Source organism: Carlito syrichta, unplaced genomic scaffold (assembly GCF_000164805.1).
Source record: "Carlito syrichta isolate Samal-C Ts95f unplaced genomic scaffold, Tarsius_syrichta-2.0.1 Scaffold288251, whole genome shotgun sequence".
In the NCBI taxonomy this organism is placed as follows: domain Eukaryota; kingdom Metazoa; phylum Chordata; class Mammalia; order Primates; family Tarsiidae; genus Carlito; species Carlito syrichta.
The window spans coordinates 13,624-31,721 of NW_007232347.1; the positions used below are offsets into that span (position 1 = coordinate 13,624).

The following is an 18,098-nucleotide window of genomic DNA, read 5'->3' on the forward strand; positions in this document are numbered from 1 at the left end:
CAGTGAGGCTCAGATGGTGAAAAATCAGATCAGCTACCGCTCTCCAAAAAGCCAACAAGAAAAATTATAATCAACAAATTTTTATTACATAATACTCTTAATATTCCAAACAATTCAGTATTTTGTTAAAAAAAAAAAGTGGGAACCGAATCATGGTAAGTTTGCTATATTAACATATCACGAAGAAAGATGGAAACCTATGAGCTAAGTTATTGGCATCTTCATACGAATGCTCCACGTAGCATGCTTGCTTCCCTCTGGTGATCGATCATCTTTCAGCCAGGGCTGGAATATTAGGCTTTTCTCTCGTTTGGCTTTGCAGCCCAAAAAACATGACCATGGTGGTGTCAGCTGTGAACATGCTAATCTGCCGTGCACTACCCCATTATAGTGAGAGACTGTCACTTGGAGGCCCTGAGTGCTCTTTCCACTCCTCACATGCAGGCTGCTTCATGGTATTTGATGAATTAAAGTTAAGGAACCAGCAAGGAATCGTGTTACTCTTTAGCATTTGGCATTTTAAACACAATAAACTGCATCCATTCTGCACAGTGTCCTTCCCCTCTGGTGCTCCTTCATCTTCCATGGACATTTTATAAGCTGGGTGTGCTGTGAGTTCAGCTGTCTACTCTTTGACAGAGATTGTAAAATCTGACCAAATTTCCCACCCATGCCAAGGTGTAAGTCCACAAGCAACTGTCTGCACCAGAAGATCATTACTTTTTCAATAGCAAACCCATTGAATCTTAGAAGTTACTTTCAATTTTTATTTAGAAAGCACCGGTCTGTGAAAAACACACCAATAGTGGTTGCTCCTCTTCATTAATTAGCATCTTTTCCAAGCAACTGTTAAACATGAAAGATCAGATACAAATCATGCTACTTTGTCAACTTTATGTACATATGTAAAACTTTACCTAACTTTGAACTAAAATCAATACATCTTTGCTAAATAAACAAATTCCACATACTTTATATTAACCGTGCCAAATCTCTATGAAAGCGTGACTTACTGCCTATTCTACAGAAAGACCACTCATTCTCAGTTTCTGCAAAGAGTGAGCAGTTAAGGAATGATAGACTGCTTCTACACCACAAAGGTTGTCACAGGGTATAACTCATATCTACAACTCCTTTTCCAGAGAATGAACAGCTGCAAAGTAACAAAACAGCCACTGAAAATTCCCACATTCCAGGATCTAGACAGGCATGAGGTGTCTGTCAAAACTGTTTATTAGGGAGTCCATGGCCTAGAGCAAAATGGTCAAGGTCTAAAGAATGAGCAGCTTAACTGACACACATCCCTCATTGGGGTACTGGTGAGTCTAGTCACGTGTTTTTCTAGTGAAAAGCATCTGTTACTTTTTTTTGAAGACCTTGAAAACTGAACGTTTATCCTAATACTTTTCATGTCCCTACAACATCCAGCCTGGATTTTGTCTGAATGTGTTTTCATGAGCACAAGTTCCTGGTTTCAATTTTTAAAAATGTTAGTACTCTGTATTTAGAAAGATGTCCTCAGATACATTTCAATGATGCTTATCTTAATAAGAACCAGGCTGTGCTTTTTTGTTTGAAAGGAACATGACAGGAAATAAAAAGTTAACAGACAATATGATAGTTTTAAAAATCAAAAGCAAGCCGGGTTCGGTGGCTTAGCCTGTAATCCCACGCTTTGGGAGGCTGAGGTGAGTGGACTGCCTGAGCCCGCGGGTTCGAGACCAGCCTGGGCAGCTTGGTGAGACTTCATCTCTACAATAAATCAAAAAATTAGCTGGGTGTGGTAGCGCACGCCTGTAGTTCCAGCTACTTGGAAGGCTGAGGCGGCAGGATCGCCGGAGCCTAGTAGGTCAAGCCTAGTAGGTCAAGGCCGCTCCCGGCCACTGCACTCCTGTCTGGGCAACAGAGTGAGACTCCGACTCAAAAAAAAAAAAAAAAAAAAAATCAAAAGCATTTCTAAGAATTAAAGAAATAATCAATGAGCAACAGCACATCATTTCATTTTGCATTTCTTAAAGAAACAAGACATCTGCTTTCAGTGATAAGAGATTTTCTTGGGTGATTTCTACAAACATTAAAAAGGGCATCATAAAATTAAAGGTGATGTGCAGCAGATTGATTTACAATGGTACATTTCGGAAAGTCATCTCAGCAAAATTATTAGTCCAATTAATGAGACAAACTATAATCCATTAAATAAATATATTTTTGGAATGGCAGAGGAAGTAAAAATCCTGTATGTTATGGCAAAGGGGCTCTTGGTCTGTCTTATTTACAGTAGCAGAGCGTCCCAGACAGGGCCAGGAGGCACAGAATAAGGGTCTGTTTAAAGGGTGACAGATCTTCAGACATTCTTGTTCTCTTCTATTACAGGTATTGGAGCCATTTATTTCAAAGGTCTCAAAAATGATCTAGAACTCAACACCAAAAGAATCCTAGACTAAACCCCAGGCAAAGGTACACAGGAATTTACTTCCCTAGTAAGTAGAGAAGCATGGGCTGCTTTTCAGTTATTCCACTTTCCTTTAGGAAGCAGCACTGAAAAGGGTCCAGCCACAAATGAAAGGAACCAAGACCTCAGGTCTTGAAAATGAGTTGGAAACATTACTCTGCAAAAGACAGCTTAAAGACACAGATTATGTATATAGTTTTGTTTCTGTTTAAGGGAAGTATATAAAATCTTGTTTTTGAGAATTCAACAACTGAGGGAGCAATACCCACAAAATCATGGGTAAAGTTTGGAATTTTTCAGCTTCCTTTTCTTAGCTTCCTCATAAAAAATTACAGACACAATCCCTCTCTTATTAAAGGTATTCCTTATTGCTATTAGTCACACGCCTTTTAAGGATTAGCATAATCATACAGGCCGGGCATGGTAGCTCACGCCTGTAATACCAGTACTTTGGGAAGCTGAATTGGGAGGATTGCTTGAGACCAGGAGTTTGAGATCAGTTTAGGCAACACAGTGTGACCCTGTCTCTACAAAAAAAGTCAAAAAATTAGCCAAGTGTGGTAGCACGTGCCTATAGTCCCAGCTACTCAGGAGGCTGAGGTAGAAGAATCACCTAAGTCCAGGAGGTCAAGGCTGTGGTAAGCTATGATCATTCCACTGCAATCTATCTAGCCTGGATGAAGGGATGAGACCTTGACTCAAAAAACAAACAAACAAATATATGTGTATATATTATATATATTCATACAGTTCTGATTCTCTCGAAAGGTAGAGGTTGTTTCTTACTAGTATGCAGTTCTTGCTAGTACAAATGAAATTTTTTTCTTATTTATTGCCAACCTACTCTGTGGCAGGCCCTGCTCTAGGCTCTGAAAACATCACACATTAGTAGTAAGAACTGGTGAAAAATAAGGTGGGGATGTGGGCTAGGGCTGCCAGGCAACAACTCAGTTATGTAGAACAGGGAAAGCATCCCTTGCAGTGTGGTGTGGGGTTTGAATGCCAATTGGCACATACACCTGTCCAGGGTTTTTGTCTGCCCTGTCTCCATGGTGTGATTATCCTTCAGAACTAGCAACAGGAAGAAATCACATCCATGCAGAGTCATCCAGGTTCCAGGAAGCATAGAATAGTGCAAGTGTTACTAGAAGGGTCACAGATACTTCACTAACAGGATGCCAGAATTCTCTTACATGGGGAACTTACTCTGGATATATTCCTAATCAAAGTTATTTCATTTCAAATGTCCAAACACATCCTGCTTCCAAAGACAGCTTGGCCCAAAGATCTCTACGTCTGTTATAGTAACTAATTTTCTTCCCTCTAACCATAAGCATGGTGCCTGGGATTCTTCCTTATACTATGGAATTAAAGAGTCAACCATCCTAGCGTTTATTAACATGTTACCTTTTTCTGCATAATTCTCAGCTCGTCACTCAAGTTGTTATTCACCTTCATTAGCTGTTGTATCTTGGCCTCAGAAGCCACTAGAGCGTTTTTGACCTCCATAAATTCCTGTACAGTGACTGGTCCATCTGATAAATCTGAATCTAGGCTCTAAAAATAAATTGGGGAAAATGTTCACAATCTGAGATGACGATAACATTAAAGACTAACTTAAGCTAAAAAATTTCAAATTCTGACCAAGCCAGCTGGATGCAAAGTTAATCAAACCAAATCAAGGCCTCTGAGAATAATGTGAAATTAAAACATAAAAATAGGGTCACTATAATATTACAAAAATTTAAAGTTAATATTTTCTAATAGAATAGGATGTGGGACCTACAAATCTACACTGACAATAACTGTATAAGGAGTTTGTTCTCTCTTGTCTTTCTTTTGCTCATTCATTTTTCTTTTTTATTCATTCTTTCATTAATTAATTCATTCTAGCATTTTTACTGGGCATCAGACAGTGTTCTAGGTGCTTGGGATTATCAGAAAAGAGACAAAGACTTCTGCTTCCATGGTGTTTACATCCCAGCAGCATGAAAGAGGACAAAAATGAAAATAGGTAAATATATTTTCAGAGGTAACTGGTGCCATAGAAAAAGATAAGATGGAGCAGGGTAGGGAGCTGAAGGATTGAGGCAGAGTAAATGTGTGTTAATGAGGGAGCTGGGGTGAGACCATGAGTGGTGAAAGCTGAGCAAGAGACCAGGAGGTGAGGTGATCAGTCGGACAGATCCAGAGAAAGAAAATTCCAGCTGGGGTGGAGCGTAACTAAAGATGCAGGTGTGGGGGTGGACAGGCAGGAGCCAGGCAGTTGACAGAGTGCCTGGTCATGGAGGGTCCTAGAATGACCTTGGCTTTCACTGAGTGAAAAGGGCAGCTTCTGGGGAGTCTGGGCAGGGGCATTCCCCTGCATCTGCTAACAGCACCACAATTTTCGCAGTCATGTCAGCTGGAAAACTCTGGATATATCATCCATAAGTCTATCTCCCCACTTCAACACTCCAACCTATGGCCAAGACATTTCTATTCTATGTTCCTGTTCATCCATTCTCAAATGTTTGCCAAGTCCTTCTGTGGCTAGCCCTGGGGCTCAGCTGAGGGTGGACCGCCTAGGACCCTGCCACCCTCTCTCCAGGTTCATATTCTGGTGCCGAGGTTTCTTCCACTCGGACCCTCCTAGTCCAGGCCCTGAGGTAACTTGCATCAGCTTGTTTGGACTTCCTCAGGAGTATCCTAACTAGGTTCCCTCCCTCCACCCTCGGAGCCATCAGAATAATCCTCCCCAGACACAGCTCTGGCCTTCCCCCTTCTGACCTGCCTCAAGCATCCTGGGCTCTACACTGCCCTAGAGGCTCTTCAGTCTGGAGACATGTTCCTCCTGCTGCAGCTTTGAGTCCCACCCCTATGCATGACCAGGTTTCCCCCATAAGTCCTGGTTTCACTTTCTCTCTGCCTAGACCACCATTCCCTGCCTCCTCCTCCACATCCCAAGCATCCTTTAAGGTAAATCTCAAAAAGCATCTCATTCATATAGCCTCCCCTGAAGCTCCCCAGTGATAAGTTCTCTTTCCTCTCCCTCAGCTTCTGTTTGTGCTTTGTATGACACATATCACTTTGTGCCTTCTCCTGCAGTTATCTCTTCTAGATGGCAATATCTTCATGGGAAAGGGACTAGGCCTCATTTAGAAGAATATTATCCAGAGAAGTTGCTCAGCAACATTTGCTGGGTGAATAAAACACACCAGTCACTCTTCACAAGTTTTGTAAAGTCACGACTGCGCAGGGCTCTGATCCAGGGGCAAAGGATCCCTGTTGTGAAACAATTGACCTTGTTTCATACTTGCTTGGCCAGAGCTAGTACAAGTTGAGCTCAGCTTCACCTCCACGGCACCTTTCAGAAGGCTAGCCCTCATGTGACTGACAAATAAGGCAACTTTGCAGGAGAAAGATTTTTAAAATAAACACATTTGCCCTTCTGTGTGAAGTGTGTCTTCTCACCTTCTGCCGGTTGGCTTTGCTTGCAGTGGTTTCCAAATCTGTGTCTTCATCTGATGCCACGCTGTCGTAGTCTGGCTGGTCGTTGTCTTGACTCTCAATACTGTGCTGGTTATTGATGGTTTTCAGTATAAGCTCCACATTGTCTATCAACAGAGCAAACGACTTTAATTCAGGTTTAAAACATTGTTTTCTTCCAAAAAGCTATCAAGAGGATTTTTTGGTTTAACCACAATTAAGAAGAATAAAAGAAAATGACAGAAATAGCAATGTTATATTCACACTAATATAAGGAGAAAAGAAGTTTCTGACTAGATGGACAGCTGTACAGAGAAATTTCAGCATTCCTCTAATCTACCTGCCAAACATGAGCAAATTGAGAAGATGGCTTAGGAAAGAGCTGCTCAGATTAAGAAAGCAGGCTCCCAAGTTTCTATAGAGAGAGTATAGCTCCAGATCAAGAAGACAAGCTGTTGTAAGAGAAACTGTAATTCCAGCAATAACTGTAACTTGATTACAAGGTAATGTCAAATCAAAACAGAAAGCAAAGTGTTAAACTGGAGCCTAAAAACTAGTTGCTCAAAGGATAGGAACACTGGCATTTAGTCACCTGAATTCGAGGTGAGTGGGGAGGGGGGGGAGAGGAGGGGGGAGAGGAAGGGAATGAGGAGAGGGAGGGGAGAACCAATCCAATGTACACACATGTATATGTTGTTATGAGTGTCTATACCTAAGGGGAACAGGGATGATTCTATAGGCTCTAACATGTTTTGAATAAAAGATTTCACCAACTACTCAAGCCTCTCCAATTTCTTTCAGGCAACTCAAGCTAACCTCTGATTTCTTTTTTTTTTTTGAGTTGGAGTCTCACTCTGTCACCCAGACTGGAGTGCAGTAGCTGCTCCCAGTCACCGCAGCCTCAACCTGCTGGGCTCCAGCGATCCTTCCAAGTAGCTGGAACTACAGGTGCACGCTACCATGCCCGGCTGATTTTTTATTTATTGTAGAGATGAGGTCTCGCCAAGTTGCCCAGGCAGGTCTCGAACCCGTGGGCTCAGGCAATCCACTCACCTCAGTCTCCCAAGGCGTGGGATTACAGGCTGAGCCATCGAGCCCGGCTTAACCTCTGATTTTTGACATTGTTTCCCAGATATCATGATGGATGACATTTGGGAATTATGGATACTTAAAAGGACCAGGTTCTATTTTAATTTAAAATAGTATTTAAGCCGGGCTCGGTGGCTCAGCCTGTAATCCTGTGCCTTTGGGAGGCTGAGGTGAGTGGACTGCTTGAGCCTGTGGGTTCGAGACCCACCTGGGCAACTTGGCAAGACCTCATCTCTACAATAAATCAAAAATTAGCTGGGCATGGTAGCGCACGCCTGTAGTTCCAGCTACTTGGAAGGCTGAGGTGGAAGGATCGCCGGAGCCCAGCAAGTCGAGGCTGCAGGGGCCAGGAGCGGCCACTGCACTCCAGTCTGGGCGACAAGAGTGAGACTCCAACTCAAAAATAAATAAATAAATAAATAATAAAATAAAATAGTATTTAAAAACACAAAATAATGATTACAGAATAAAAATTCAATAAAGAAAATATAGAAACTAATGAACAAGGAGGGTAATTACTTATAGTCATTGTTAAATGCTGATATATTTCTTTCTAGTTCTTTTTTCTTTTTCTTGTTTTTCATTGTCACATGGGTAATGTGCAAATTTCATAACAAGGATTGAAGGTGCACATCTCACACATGCATTCGAGCACCCAACCATCATGCTTATAAACTACAAGGATCTTTCTAGTTCTTTTTCTAAACACACATATATACACACAGTCAATTCTTGTTACTTTCAGTAGTTATATTCTAAAAAGCTGCTGTGAAGACTGAATTAGTCAATACAGAATCAGTGTTCCTGGGGAAAATATAGGGTTAGGTTCCTGAGAGCCTCTGGTCACATTTTTAATTGATCAATAAGATCCTTGCCTTATGTGTGTTTTTGTTTAAAGAACCTTATTTAACATATATTGTTACCAGGTATGGTGGCTCACACCTGTGATCCCAGTACTTTTGAGAGGCAGAGACAAGGGGGTTTCTTGAGCCCAGGAGTTTGAGACCAGCCTAGGTTACATAGCAAGATTTTGTCTCTACAAAAAACCAAAAACTTAGCGGGGCATAGTGGCATGCATCTGTAGTCTTAGCTACTCAGGAGGCTGAGGTGGAATAGTTGCCCGAGCCCAGGAGGTTGAGAATGTGGTGAGCCATGATTATGCTGCTGTACTCCAGCCTGGGTGACAAAATGAGACCCTAACTTAAAACAAAATAATAATAAATAAATAAATAAAAGAAAAACATACACATATTGGTGATTCATTAACACGGAAGTCATGGCCAACAGCACTATAAATCATGCTTGAATGATGCTTATCTAACACACGTTTTCTCTATGTAGGGCATGTCATAGCTTTTTTTCATATAGGAACACTAGACAGAACTTTAATACTAGGCTGTTTTTAACCAGTGAAATCACTAATAAAAAGTACAAAAATGTGAAAAACATGGCATAAAATAGATCATGAAAAGGGACACTTGTTTATAATAGGAGTACTGAAACAAGAAGGCAGGGAATTCCCAACCTCAGTTGGGAATGTGTACTTTGGGTGACTCAAATTTTTTTGCCACACTGCACATGTCCAAGATACCTTGAAAGCGCTTTGAGTATTAATTCTGGAGTTATGATATAAATTAGAAAGTAGATGAATTTTCATATATGGGATGTGCAGATGAGGATCAATTGTATATTTATACTTACATGTGGTGTAAATATAAGTATAAAGTTGGGATTATATAAAATCCTTTAAAAAAACTTTACTACTTTATCTCATATCATTACTGCTAAAGTTTGAATGTTTGTCCCCTCGAAATCTCACATGGAAATGTGATCCCCAGTATTGGAGATAGTGTCTAACAGGAGGTATTTGGGTCACAGGGGTGGATCCCTCATGAATAGATTAATGCTTTTCATTGGGGGTGAGTTCTTGCTCTATTCGTTTCTATGAGAACTGGTAATGAAGAAAAAAACTCCCCTCTTGCTCTCTTGCTTCCTCTCTCACCATGTGATCTCTGCACATGCCAGCTCCCCTTTGCCTTTTACCATGAGCGCAAGCAGCCTGAGGCCCTCATCAGATGCCCAATCTTCCAGTCAGCAGAATTGTAAGCCAAATAAACCTTTTTTCTTTATAAATTTCCCAGTCTCAGCTATTCCTTTAGAGAAACACAAAATGGACAAAGACAATGACATATTCTCTAAAATAAAAAAAGCTCCTGGGTGCGGTGGCTCATGCCTTTGGGAGGCTGAGGTGAGAGGACTGCCTAAGCCACGGGTTTGAGACCAGTCTGGGCAATTTGATGATATCTCATCTCTACAATAAATCCAAAAATTAGCTGGGAATGGTGGTACATGCCTGTAGTTCCAGCTACTTGGAAGGCTGAGGAAGGATCGCCTGAGCTCAGCAGGTCAAGGCTGTAGGAGCTGTAAGCATGCCACGCACTCCAGCCTAGGCAACAGAGTGAAACTCCAACTCAAAAAACAAACCAAAAAAAGCTGTCTGGGTACTATTTAAATACATGACTGATTGTTCCTCTATTACTATTTAGTTGTTTCTGATATTTTGCCCTTATTTCCCTTCGGTTAACACTAATGAATGGGACTATCAAATCAAAGAGTAGGCATACTTTGAGATTGCAAATTTATGCAAAGACTCTTGTCACTGTACCTTCACCAAAATTTAATAAAACTTTTCAGAATTTCCTTATTCTGGTTGAACTGATGAAATCAAATTTCTGAACAGCAAGAAGAAAGAACAAAATATTAGTTAATGATTACGGTCTTTGGGGAATGTGATGCTGACTGAAAATTTAATTTTTATAGTATTTTTTTTTTCTTAAATGTCTTACAATAAAAAATGTGTAATTTCTATAATTAGGAAACAAATACAATAAATATAGGGATAGGGCTGGAGAGGAGGTACATTCTTAAGCATGCAGTCATTGACCCTAAGCTACGGAACTAAACTCAGTAGTACATCTCTGAAACAGACGCTTGATGCTGTCTTTGTAACTTTAAATTATAACAACTCTCAGTGTAGACATTTCAAGTTTTAGCAACAAGTTTTAACTACTTAGAACTCAGTTTTGTAAGTAAGCAACAGAAGGTAAGATACAGTTTCCATCAAGAAGCATTTATTTTCTTATGTCCTTTAACAAGATCCCTAAGTCCAACTACTGGGTTAATTTCAGGATGCAATTTTATGGGGAAGGTAACTCCAAAGGAAAAAAAGATAAGATAAATTTGAACAAAAGTTAATAACTTTGAGATATTGTTAATTCACTAGCACTCAAACAGGTAAACTTTTTATCACAATATACTACCAATAAAACTTACAGGACTTTAGGTGTTGTGTTGATGAATGCTTTAATTAGTTTGTAACTTTAAGACTTGTGTCAAGTTTAGAAGGCCTAAGAAGCAAACACTTAAAGGTCTGAGCAGTTACCTTTTGAACCAGAGAGAGGACTGCCCTGCTGTCTTCTCTTGGCATCACTGAGAATGTCAATGACCAGCGTGGCAAACTCATGGGCATTGAACCGAGCCAACTTCTGTCTGCCCTAAAGGTGAGAGGATAATTGGAAGTGTTCCCCAATATAAGAATATATACATAAGTAGTCACACAAAACCAGTCACACTATTGATAGACTTTTGTAGAGACCTTCCGGCATGACAAAAGTATAATCAATCACAGCCATGATTGAATCAAACATTAACATTTTCCATATGAACAGTTTAAAACCATTTATATAAGAAAACTTTATAACATTTAGGTTCTCACAATGCTTATTTATTTTTGTGAACAAAAATAAAATGGTTCTATTTAATGCTTTTTTTCTATTATTGATTTTTGGAAGTAGACCCGGTAATAAAAAATTAAATTGGAGAAAAAGTTTTTAATTTCAAGATAAATAGAGCTATTGTCTAGGTGTGGAGACTCTATAATATATAGCCATTAATAATAAAGAGTAAAACAGCTTCCTAATTTACTCAATATTTCTCCTCCTGATGGATGTTTAGGTTATTTTAATGCTCTATTATTATATACAGTGCTCTGGTGAAAAATCATTGTGCATAAAATCTACTTTTATTAAAGTATATTCTCAAATGAGAAATTCCTGTGTAAAAGGATGTACTTAATTTTGAGGCTTCTGAGATTGGTAAACACATTGCTTTTTTGAAATCTACAGCAATTTAGTCTTGTCTGTGCTATCTGTAGCGTGAGAAAGCTCATCTTACTACATCCTTACCAGCATGGCGTATCCTTTATCGTATATTAATTTGATAATTTTCATTAATGCCTTTAGGCAGCTATCTTTGATTACTAATAAGTATAAGCATTTCTTCATACTTGTAAGCCATTTATATTCCTTCTGTGAATTATTTCACATTTTTTCCTAGTCATCTATCTAGATCTACTGTTTTTCTTATTATTTTGTGAGGTGTGTATATGTGTATAAAGGATATTAAATTTTAATCAATCAAAAATTTAAAACATTGGCCCTAGGAAAATAAGATACCATGACATCCATTTCCCAAATAATACTACCAGTTACTTATCAAACTGATCTACTTGCCTGGTTTCGTGTTGATGAGTACTCGGGATTGACCGGAAGGAAGGGGACGACGGTTGTCTCGGTTACCAGGGTACTGTGGTTCTGTGTGGCAAGCCAGACTAGCCAGGAGAAAGAGGCAGAGACAGAATCACATCACACGTGGAGTGCCACTGCTCCTGAGAGGCATGGCTCACGTGTTACTAGGGAGAACTGGGGAAGTATACTCTGAGGCCAACATACATAAAAGTACATGTTGACACACGAGCTACCACAACAGCAGAAAGTGGGCTAATAAAACAATGAGACTGGTAGCCTGTCATTGCCCATTGATAAGAGAAGCTTATTAGAAAAAGAAACATGCCAAGTCACCTGCATCCGTCTCTCGCCTGTCAACTTCATCGTACACATCCATGGCAAGTTCTTCAAACAAATGATTACTTAGCTGAAAGTAAAAAATATCAGGGATACAAGGGTCAATAGTTAACACCAGGAGGACAAGAGGGGACTTCAACTTATTCACCCTTTTATCTCCAAGGTCTATTTAAAGCCAGTGCTTAGTGAATACCTGCTAACATGTTAAAGAGACATAATCTTTTCAAAACTGTAAAGAGCCTCTAGGAATGGCTGCTGTCCACAGCAGCCTCACCACCCTATGACACACAGACAGGGCAGCTACTCTTAAGGAGGTAAGGGTATCTAAAGTGCATCATCTCAAAAGCAGGTCCCAGAGCTCTCTACTCTTCTTGTGCTACCTCCCTCTAAGTCTCCTGCTCTTCAGCACATTTGCCAGTTCCCCAAAATGTAAGTGATCCTAAACCCTTGGCAGGATAAAGAAGTGAAAGCATACTGTTTTGAGAGGATAAAATGTGCTGTTGCAGAAAAGTGAGACCCAGACCTCGGCTGAGTTTCTTTGCTGTCTCCCTCAGCAGCAGTCCTTCAATCTCCAGAAGAACAGAGCTTCCCTAACAAAGCGTAGCCTGACTGATCAGTACACTGTGGTGGCAGCTCACACAATCACCAGGGCAGAGCCTAACCGGCAGCAGCTGGGCAGGGGAGGACAATCAACTTCTCAGCCCAGAGGAGGTTAAGACCCTGCCAGGGTGGCTCCAGGCCTCTCTGCACTTTTTTGCCTCATGAAACTCACCCTGGCACTTGGCAGTTGTGACACTTCAAAGGACTGCTTCCTTGCTCTGTGAAGGAAGATGCTGAATCTTCTATTTGCTACTATGTTTCTCATGTTCACAAATGGTCCCTCACACTTAGGAGGAACCAGGAAATATTCACTCACAGATTGACCAAAAGGTACTTTGTGTAGCAGCTTAAAATGCTGGCTACAGGCTGGGTGCAGTGGCTTACACCTGTAATCCCAGTACTTTGGGAGACTGAGGCAGGAAGACTGCTTGAGCGCAGGAGTACAAGACCAGCCTGGGCAACATAGTGAGATCTTGCCTCTACAAAAAAATTTAAAAATTAGCTGGGTGTGGCGGTGTGTGACTATAGTCTCAGCTACTAGGGGGGCTGAAGTGAAGGATTACCTGAGCTCAGGAGGTTGAGGTGGCTGTGAGCTGTGATCATGCCACTGTACTCTAACCTGGACAACAGAGTGAGACCTTGATTTAAAAAAAAAAAAATGCTGGCTACAGAGACCTCATAGGAACATGTTAAAACGGGTACAACATATTGCTGGGTAAAAAAAGCAAGACACTCTATAATGATGATTAAGTTTCAGTTTTTGAAAAAAGATATATATATGAAGTAAGAATTGAAAAGAAATATACCAAAATATTGAGCCTGACTCTACTGAGAGTATAGTGATTGGGGATGATTCCCCTTTCTCTGTTTTCCAAATTCTCTCTAGTGTTGTTACACCACATTTAAAAGTAAAAATAAATGCTGCGGCCAGGCATGGTGGCTCATTCCTATAATCCCAGCACTTTAGGAGGCCAAGGCGGGAGGACGGCTTGAGGTCAGCAGTTTGAGACCAGCCTGGGCAACACAGCAAGACTCTGTCTCTTCAAAAATTTAAAAAAAAAAAAAAAAATACCTGGGTGTGGTGATGTCCTAGTCCTAGCTACTTGGAAGGCTGATATGGATGGATCACTGAGTCTAGGAGCTGGAGGCTGCAGTGAGCTATGATTGCACCACTGCACTCCAGCCTGTGATAGAGCAAGACCCCTTTTCTAATAAACTAAAAACAAAGCAACTCTGAAAGTCTGTTGCCAGATAAGATGATGGAGGACTGGGAGACTGAATTTGCTTCATAAATATCCAGTTTCTTTCTCTAAGGGAATACAAGCTAATGTTATTAATAGTAACAACTACAACAGCCAACACCAATCAAGGGCTTGTATCCCAAGCACTGTGCTAACAGTATCATATTTAATACTTACAACATCTCTATGAAGGTAGGAACTATTGCTGTCCCATTTTACAGACAAGGAAATTGAAGCACAGAAGTTAGTAGTCTGCCTAAAGTCACAAAGCTAGTAAGTGATGGACCACAGATCCAAGTTTAAGGTTTTCAAAATGTTAATGTTTACTAGTTCAAGGAATATATTAGCCTTTGTTATATTTTTCTCAGCTTTTCATTAAGGAAGGAAGAATGAAGGAAGGACACAAGGAAAAAAAGAAAGGAGAGCGAAGAGGAAGACACTGGAGGATCAACAATGACCTGGCACTGATAAGGGCAGTCACCTGTGAGAAGGAGACCAAGGAATGGGGTCAACAAGCAGTGCTGACAGCTCACCCTAACTAAGTTCTAATCTGCAACCCTGCTGTATCATTGTCTTTTTTTTTTTTTTTTTTTTTTTTTAGGAAAGAACATCAAGGTACAGGGAGACTAAGAGCTTGGCGGGGCGAGACGTGTACTGACCAGTCTGAACCAGAGCCCAAGTTCTTGGGAGCTGTACTAAATGTTCCAGATACTTATTTCATGCCTGCCACATACTAGGGATATTACAGTCATAACCTCAGCTTTCATGCAGCTTCTATCCTAGCAAATGTAGAATAGTTAAAGAGAACCTGGGTTTTTATCTAGATTTGAGATACTTGTAACAAAAATTTGCTTATAGATTAAAAGAAAATCATACATCATTTAGTGCTACCTGACTCCAAAGCTTATCATCTAAATCATCTTACTATATGGCTTCTTTGATTTAAGAAAGGCAATACAACACACAGACACACAAAACCATAGATAGAGAACACAGAGACACCAAACAAATTGCATAAAACACATTTATTTCATAGTACAGTAAAATACTAATAAGGATAAATTCATTTCATGTATATTTAACACTTAATATTATATGAAGTTCTAGTAAAGGGTCTTCTGTGAAAAGGGGAATGAGGAGGAAGTCATAAATTAAGGAAGCTGCAATTTCAATGTTAGGCTTTGGGAAAGCTACTATCTACGCTGTGTAAGTGTTCAGATTTCAGCTCCGTGAGTGATCACAGGGATGGAGGTCGGGAAAGGCAAATATTGCAGGCCAGAGGATTCTTGGAAGAAGACTTGAACATGGCAGCTTATGGCCTCAGAGAGTGCTAATTCATGAAGAACACACATAAACACAGAGAACCAGATGGGAAGGAGGGCAAGCTCTGAAAGGTGAGAGTTGGATAACGCCCTTAAAGGTTATGAAAACAAGTTAAGAATCTTGGTTCTGACCCAGAGAGCTGTAAGAACAGCTGAGGAGTGGTTAAAAAGGTGGAGAAGTACCCTTGTAGTATGAAAATGTTCCGGGACCCGGCTGAGGTGGACAGGCTGAAAACAAAGACACAGCTAAAGGGAAGCCGTGGACTACAGAGTTGGTAAACTGAGCACGGGCTTTTAAGAGCATAAATCTTAACATCTCTGACAAATGCTGTGAAACAGGCAAGATAATTACAACCATGACTGGATCGCAAATGGCAGTGAGTGTAATCTATGGGATTAACCCCATACCAGTATCAGTTTTTATTACTTTCTAGAATCTTATGGTAGCTGCAGGAAGTAACCCCAGGGAAGTGAGCTCCAATTACTCATTTCCACTGAGAGAGACTAGGAAGCTCTCCTGAGGAGAAACAATTTTCTGATGTCAAAGGCACAGTCTTTGCTTTTAACATGACAGAGAAAAATGGGATTATTTGAATTGAGGACAATGAATGGGATATACTAAATTTAATAGTGCTTTTGGTCTTCACTGGTACATACTCAGTGGCCTGCTTCTAATTTAATATCTAAAAGTATGAAATTAAGTCATCTGATGCAACAGGTAAACTGCACTGAGAATAGGTACCAGCAGGATACACTGACTTCCATACTGGAGTTCACCAGTAGAGAGAGATACTCACAGACTGAAGTTTCTTCTTAGCAGCTTTTGCCAATTCAGATAAATCCAGGCTGCTAAGAAAATGTACAAAACTAATAAGCAAATAAATAAAATCAGGTTCATTAGCTCTGTAGATAAAGATATGCAGGAGATAAAAATATTAATGACAGTTTGTGGACATTGTTAGAGCCAAGAATTCTATAGCCCAATAGAGTCAGTGAAGAAACTGTGAACAGAACAATTTGGTGAAAGTAACTCCTTCTAGAAATACAAGCATATAATACATGTAAAGAGAAAAAAAAATCACCCATCAACTAAATGACAAAAACTATTGTCAAGTTAATCTCCAGCCCCTTATGTGAAAGGTCACAATTTTTGAAATATTAAAAAAACAGAATAAGGCCGGGCATGGTGGTTAAAGCCTATAATCCCAGCACTTTGGCAGATGAGGCAAAACTGAGTCTGGGAGTTCAAGACCAGCCTGGGCAACTTGGTGAGACCTCATCTCTACAATAAATTTAAAAGAAAAGAATAGAAAAAGAAAAAAGATTCGGGCATGTTGTCATGTACCTGTGGTTCCAGCTACTTGGAAGGGTGAGCCCAGCAGGCTGAGGATGCAGTGGCTATAATCATGCCACTGCACTCCGGCCTGGGTGACAGAGTGAGACTCCAACTCAAAAAACAAACAAAAAAACCTCCCAAAAAGCAAACATGACAGAAGAAAACACAAAAAGGGTAGATGTGAAAAACCAGAATGGCAAGGTTACATCTGGAATAGCAGGTAGTCATTTCATAAACTCTTGACAGTATTTGTGCAAAGGTAACTGGCAAAATAAGAGTTTAAGGTTTATTCTGGCAGCAAAGAACTCATCTGATCTTACAGATCAGGGGTTAAGCAGGGCTCAGTGGCTCAGCCTGTAATCCCGCGCCTTGGGAGGCTGAGGTGAGTGGATTGCCTGAGTCCGCAGGTTCGAGACCCGCCTGGGCAACTTGGCGAGACCTCATCTCTACAATAAATCAAAAAAAATCAGCCGGATGTGGTAGCACGCGCCTGTGGTTCCAGTTACTCAGAAGGCTGAGGCGGAAGGATCGCCGGAGCCCAGTGGGTTGAGGCTGCGGTGGCCGGGAGCAGCCACTGCACTCCAGTCTGGGCAACAGAGTGAGACTCCAACTCAAAAACAAAATGAAACAAAAACAAAACAAAAACAGATCAGGGATCGGCAATTATGGCCTTCTTTTTGTTCAGCCCATTTGGGAAGAATAGCTTTTATGGTTTAAAATGGTTAAGAAACAAAACAAAAAAATAAAAATAACATTTTATAACATGCAAAAATTATAAAATTCAAATTTCAGTGTCCAGAAATAAACTTTTATTGGCCAGACATGTCCACTCATTTATATAGTGTTCAAGGATGCTTCTGTCTACAAAGGCAGAGTTAAGTACTTGTGACAGAGGCTGTATGGTCCACAAAGCCTAAAATATTTACTATCTGGCTCTTGACACAAATAGTCTGCCAACCCATCACAAAGAAATATAATCTCTCATAATATGAAAATATTCAGTAAATACAATCTATAGACACAAAATACTGCCACAACTGGCTAAAACAGTGACAATATCACTGATTCCATTCTTCTTATATTAGTAAACTTGTTACTTGTGCTCTTTCAAACTTAAGTTTTATATGGTGGTTTACTTACAGCTGTCTTATTTCCAAATTGTACAGTCATAAAAGAGAAAAATGTATGCGCTTCGTTAAACACAAAATATAATAAGCACTATTCAACCAAGGAAATACTATTGACAGATAAAATTGATTGGTATTTCAATGGACTTACCTGTCTGCCATTTGAGGTATTATAAAGTGTTGTCCATTTCTGTGATCTGAAACAGAAACCAAGTCAAAGTTCTATTCATATAAATATTGATAAGCTCTGTAAAGGCACACCATTATTTTCTTAGTTTAAAATTTGCGATTAGTATTTTTGCATAATTACGAGTCATGCGGGAGGAATAGACATTGCTGGGTTGACTGTAAGTTCCTGAAGACCCGACCAGTAGCAAGGATCATATCCTCCTTTTCTTATGATACAAAGAAAAGGTCCAGATATTATTATTATTATTATTTTTTGAGTTGGAGTCTCACTCTGTCGCCTAGACTGGAGTGCAGTGGCTGCTCCTGGACACCGCAGCCTTGACCTGCTGGGCTCCGGCGATCCTTCGGCCTC

The 18,098-nt window shown here is 40.2% G+C and overlaps 1 protein-coding gene across 2 annotated transcripts in view; it reads right to left on the reverse strand.

Annotated features, from left to right (window-relative positions):
- Window positions 1–64: 64 nt before the first annotated feature.
- Window positions 65–18,098, reverse strand: part of LOC103255556 (ARF GTPase-activating protein GIT2) — a 41,157-nt gene continuing 23,123 nt past the window's right edge. The window contains exons 8-15 of one of the 2 annotated variants that reach the window (XM_008053535.1): window positions 17,709–17,754; window positions 15,892–15,943; window positions 11,929–12,001; window positions 11,581–11,678; window positions 10,452–10,563; window positions 5,906–6,048; window positions 3,860–4,009; window positions 65–846 (exon numbers count right to left, since the gene is read on the reverse strand). In XM_008053535.1, the coding sequence (XP_008051726.1) occupies window positions 823–846; window positions 3,860–4,009; window positions 5,906–6,048; window positions 10,452–10,563; window positions 11,581–11,678; window positions 11,929–12,001; window positions 15,892–15,943; window positions 17,709–17,754 (698 nt within the window). In that variant the 3' untranslated portion in view covers window positions 65–822. The remainder of the gene's footprint in view (window positions 847–3,859; window positions 4,010–5,905; window positions 6,049–10,451; window positions 10,564–11,580; window positions 11,679–11,928; window positions 12,002–15,891; window positions 15,944–17,708; window positions 17,755–18,098) is intronic. The other variant, XM_021710187.1, reaches the window with a different exon arrangement.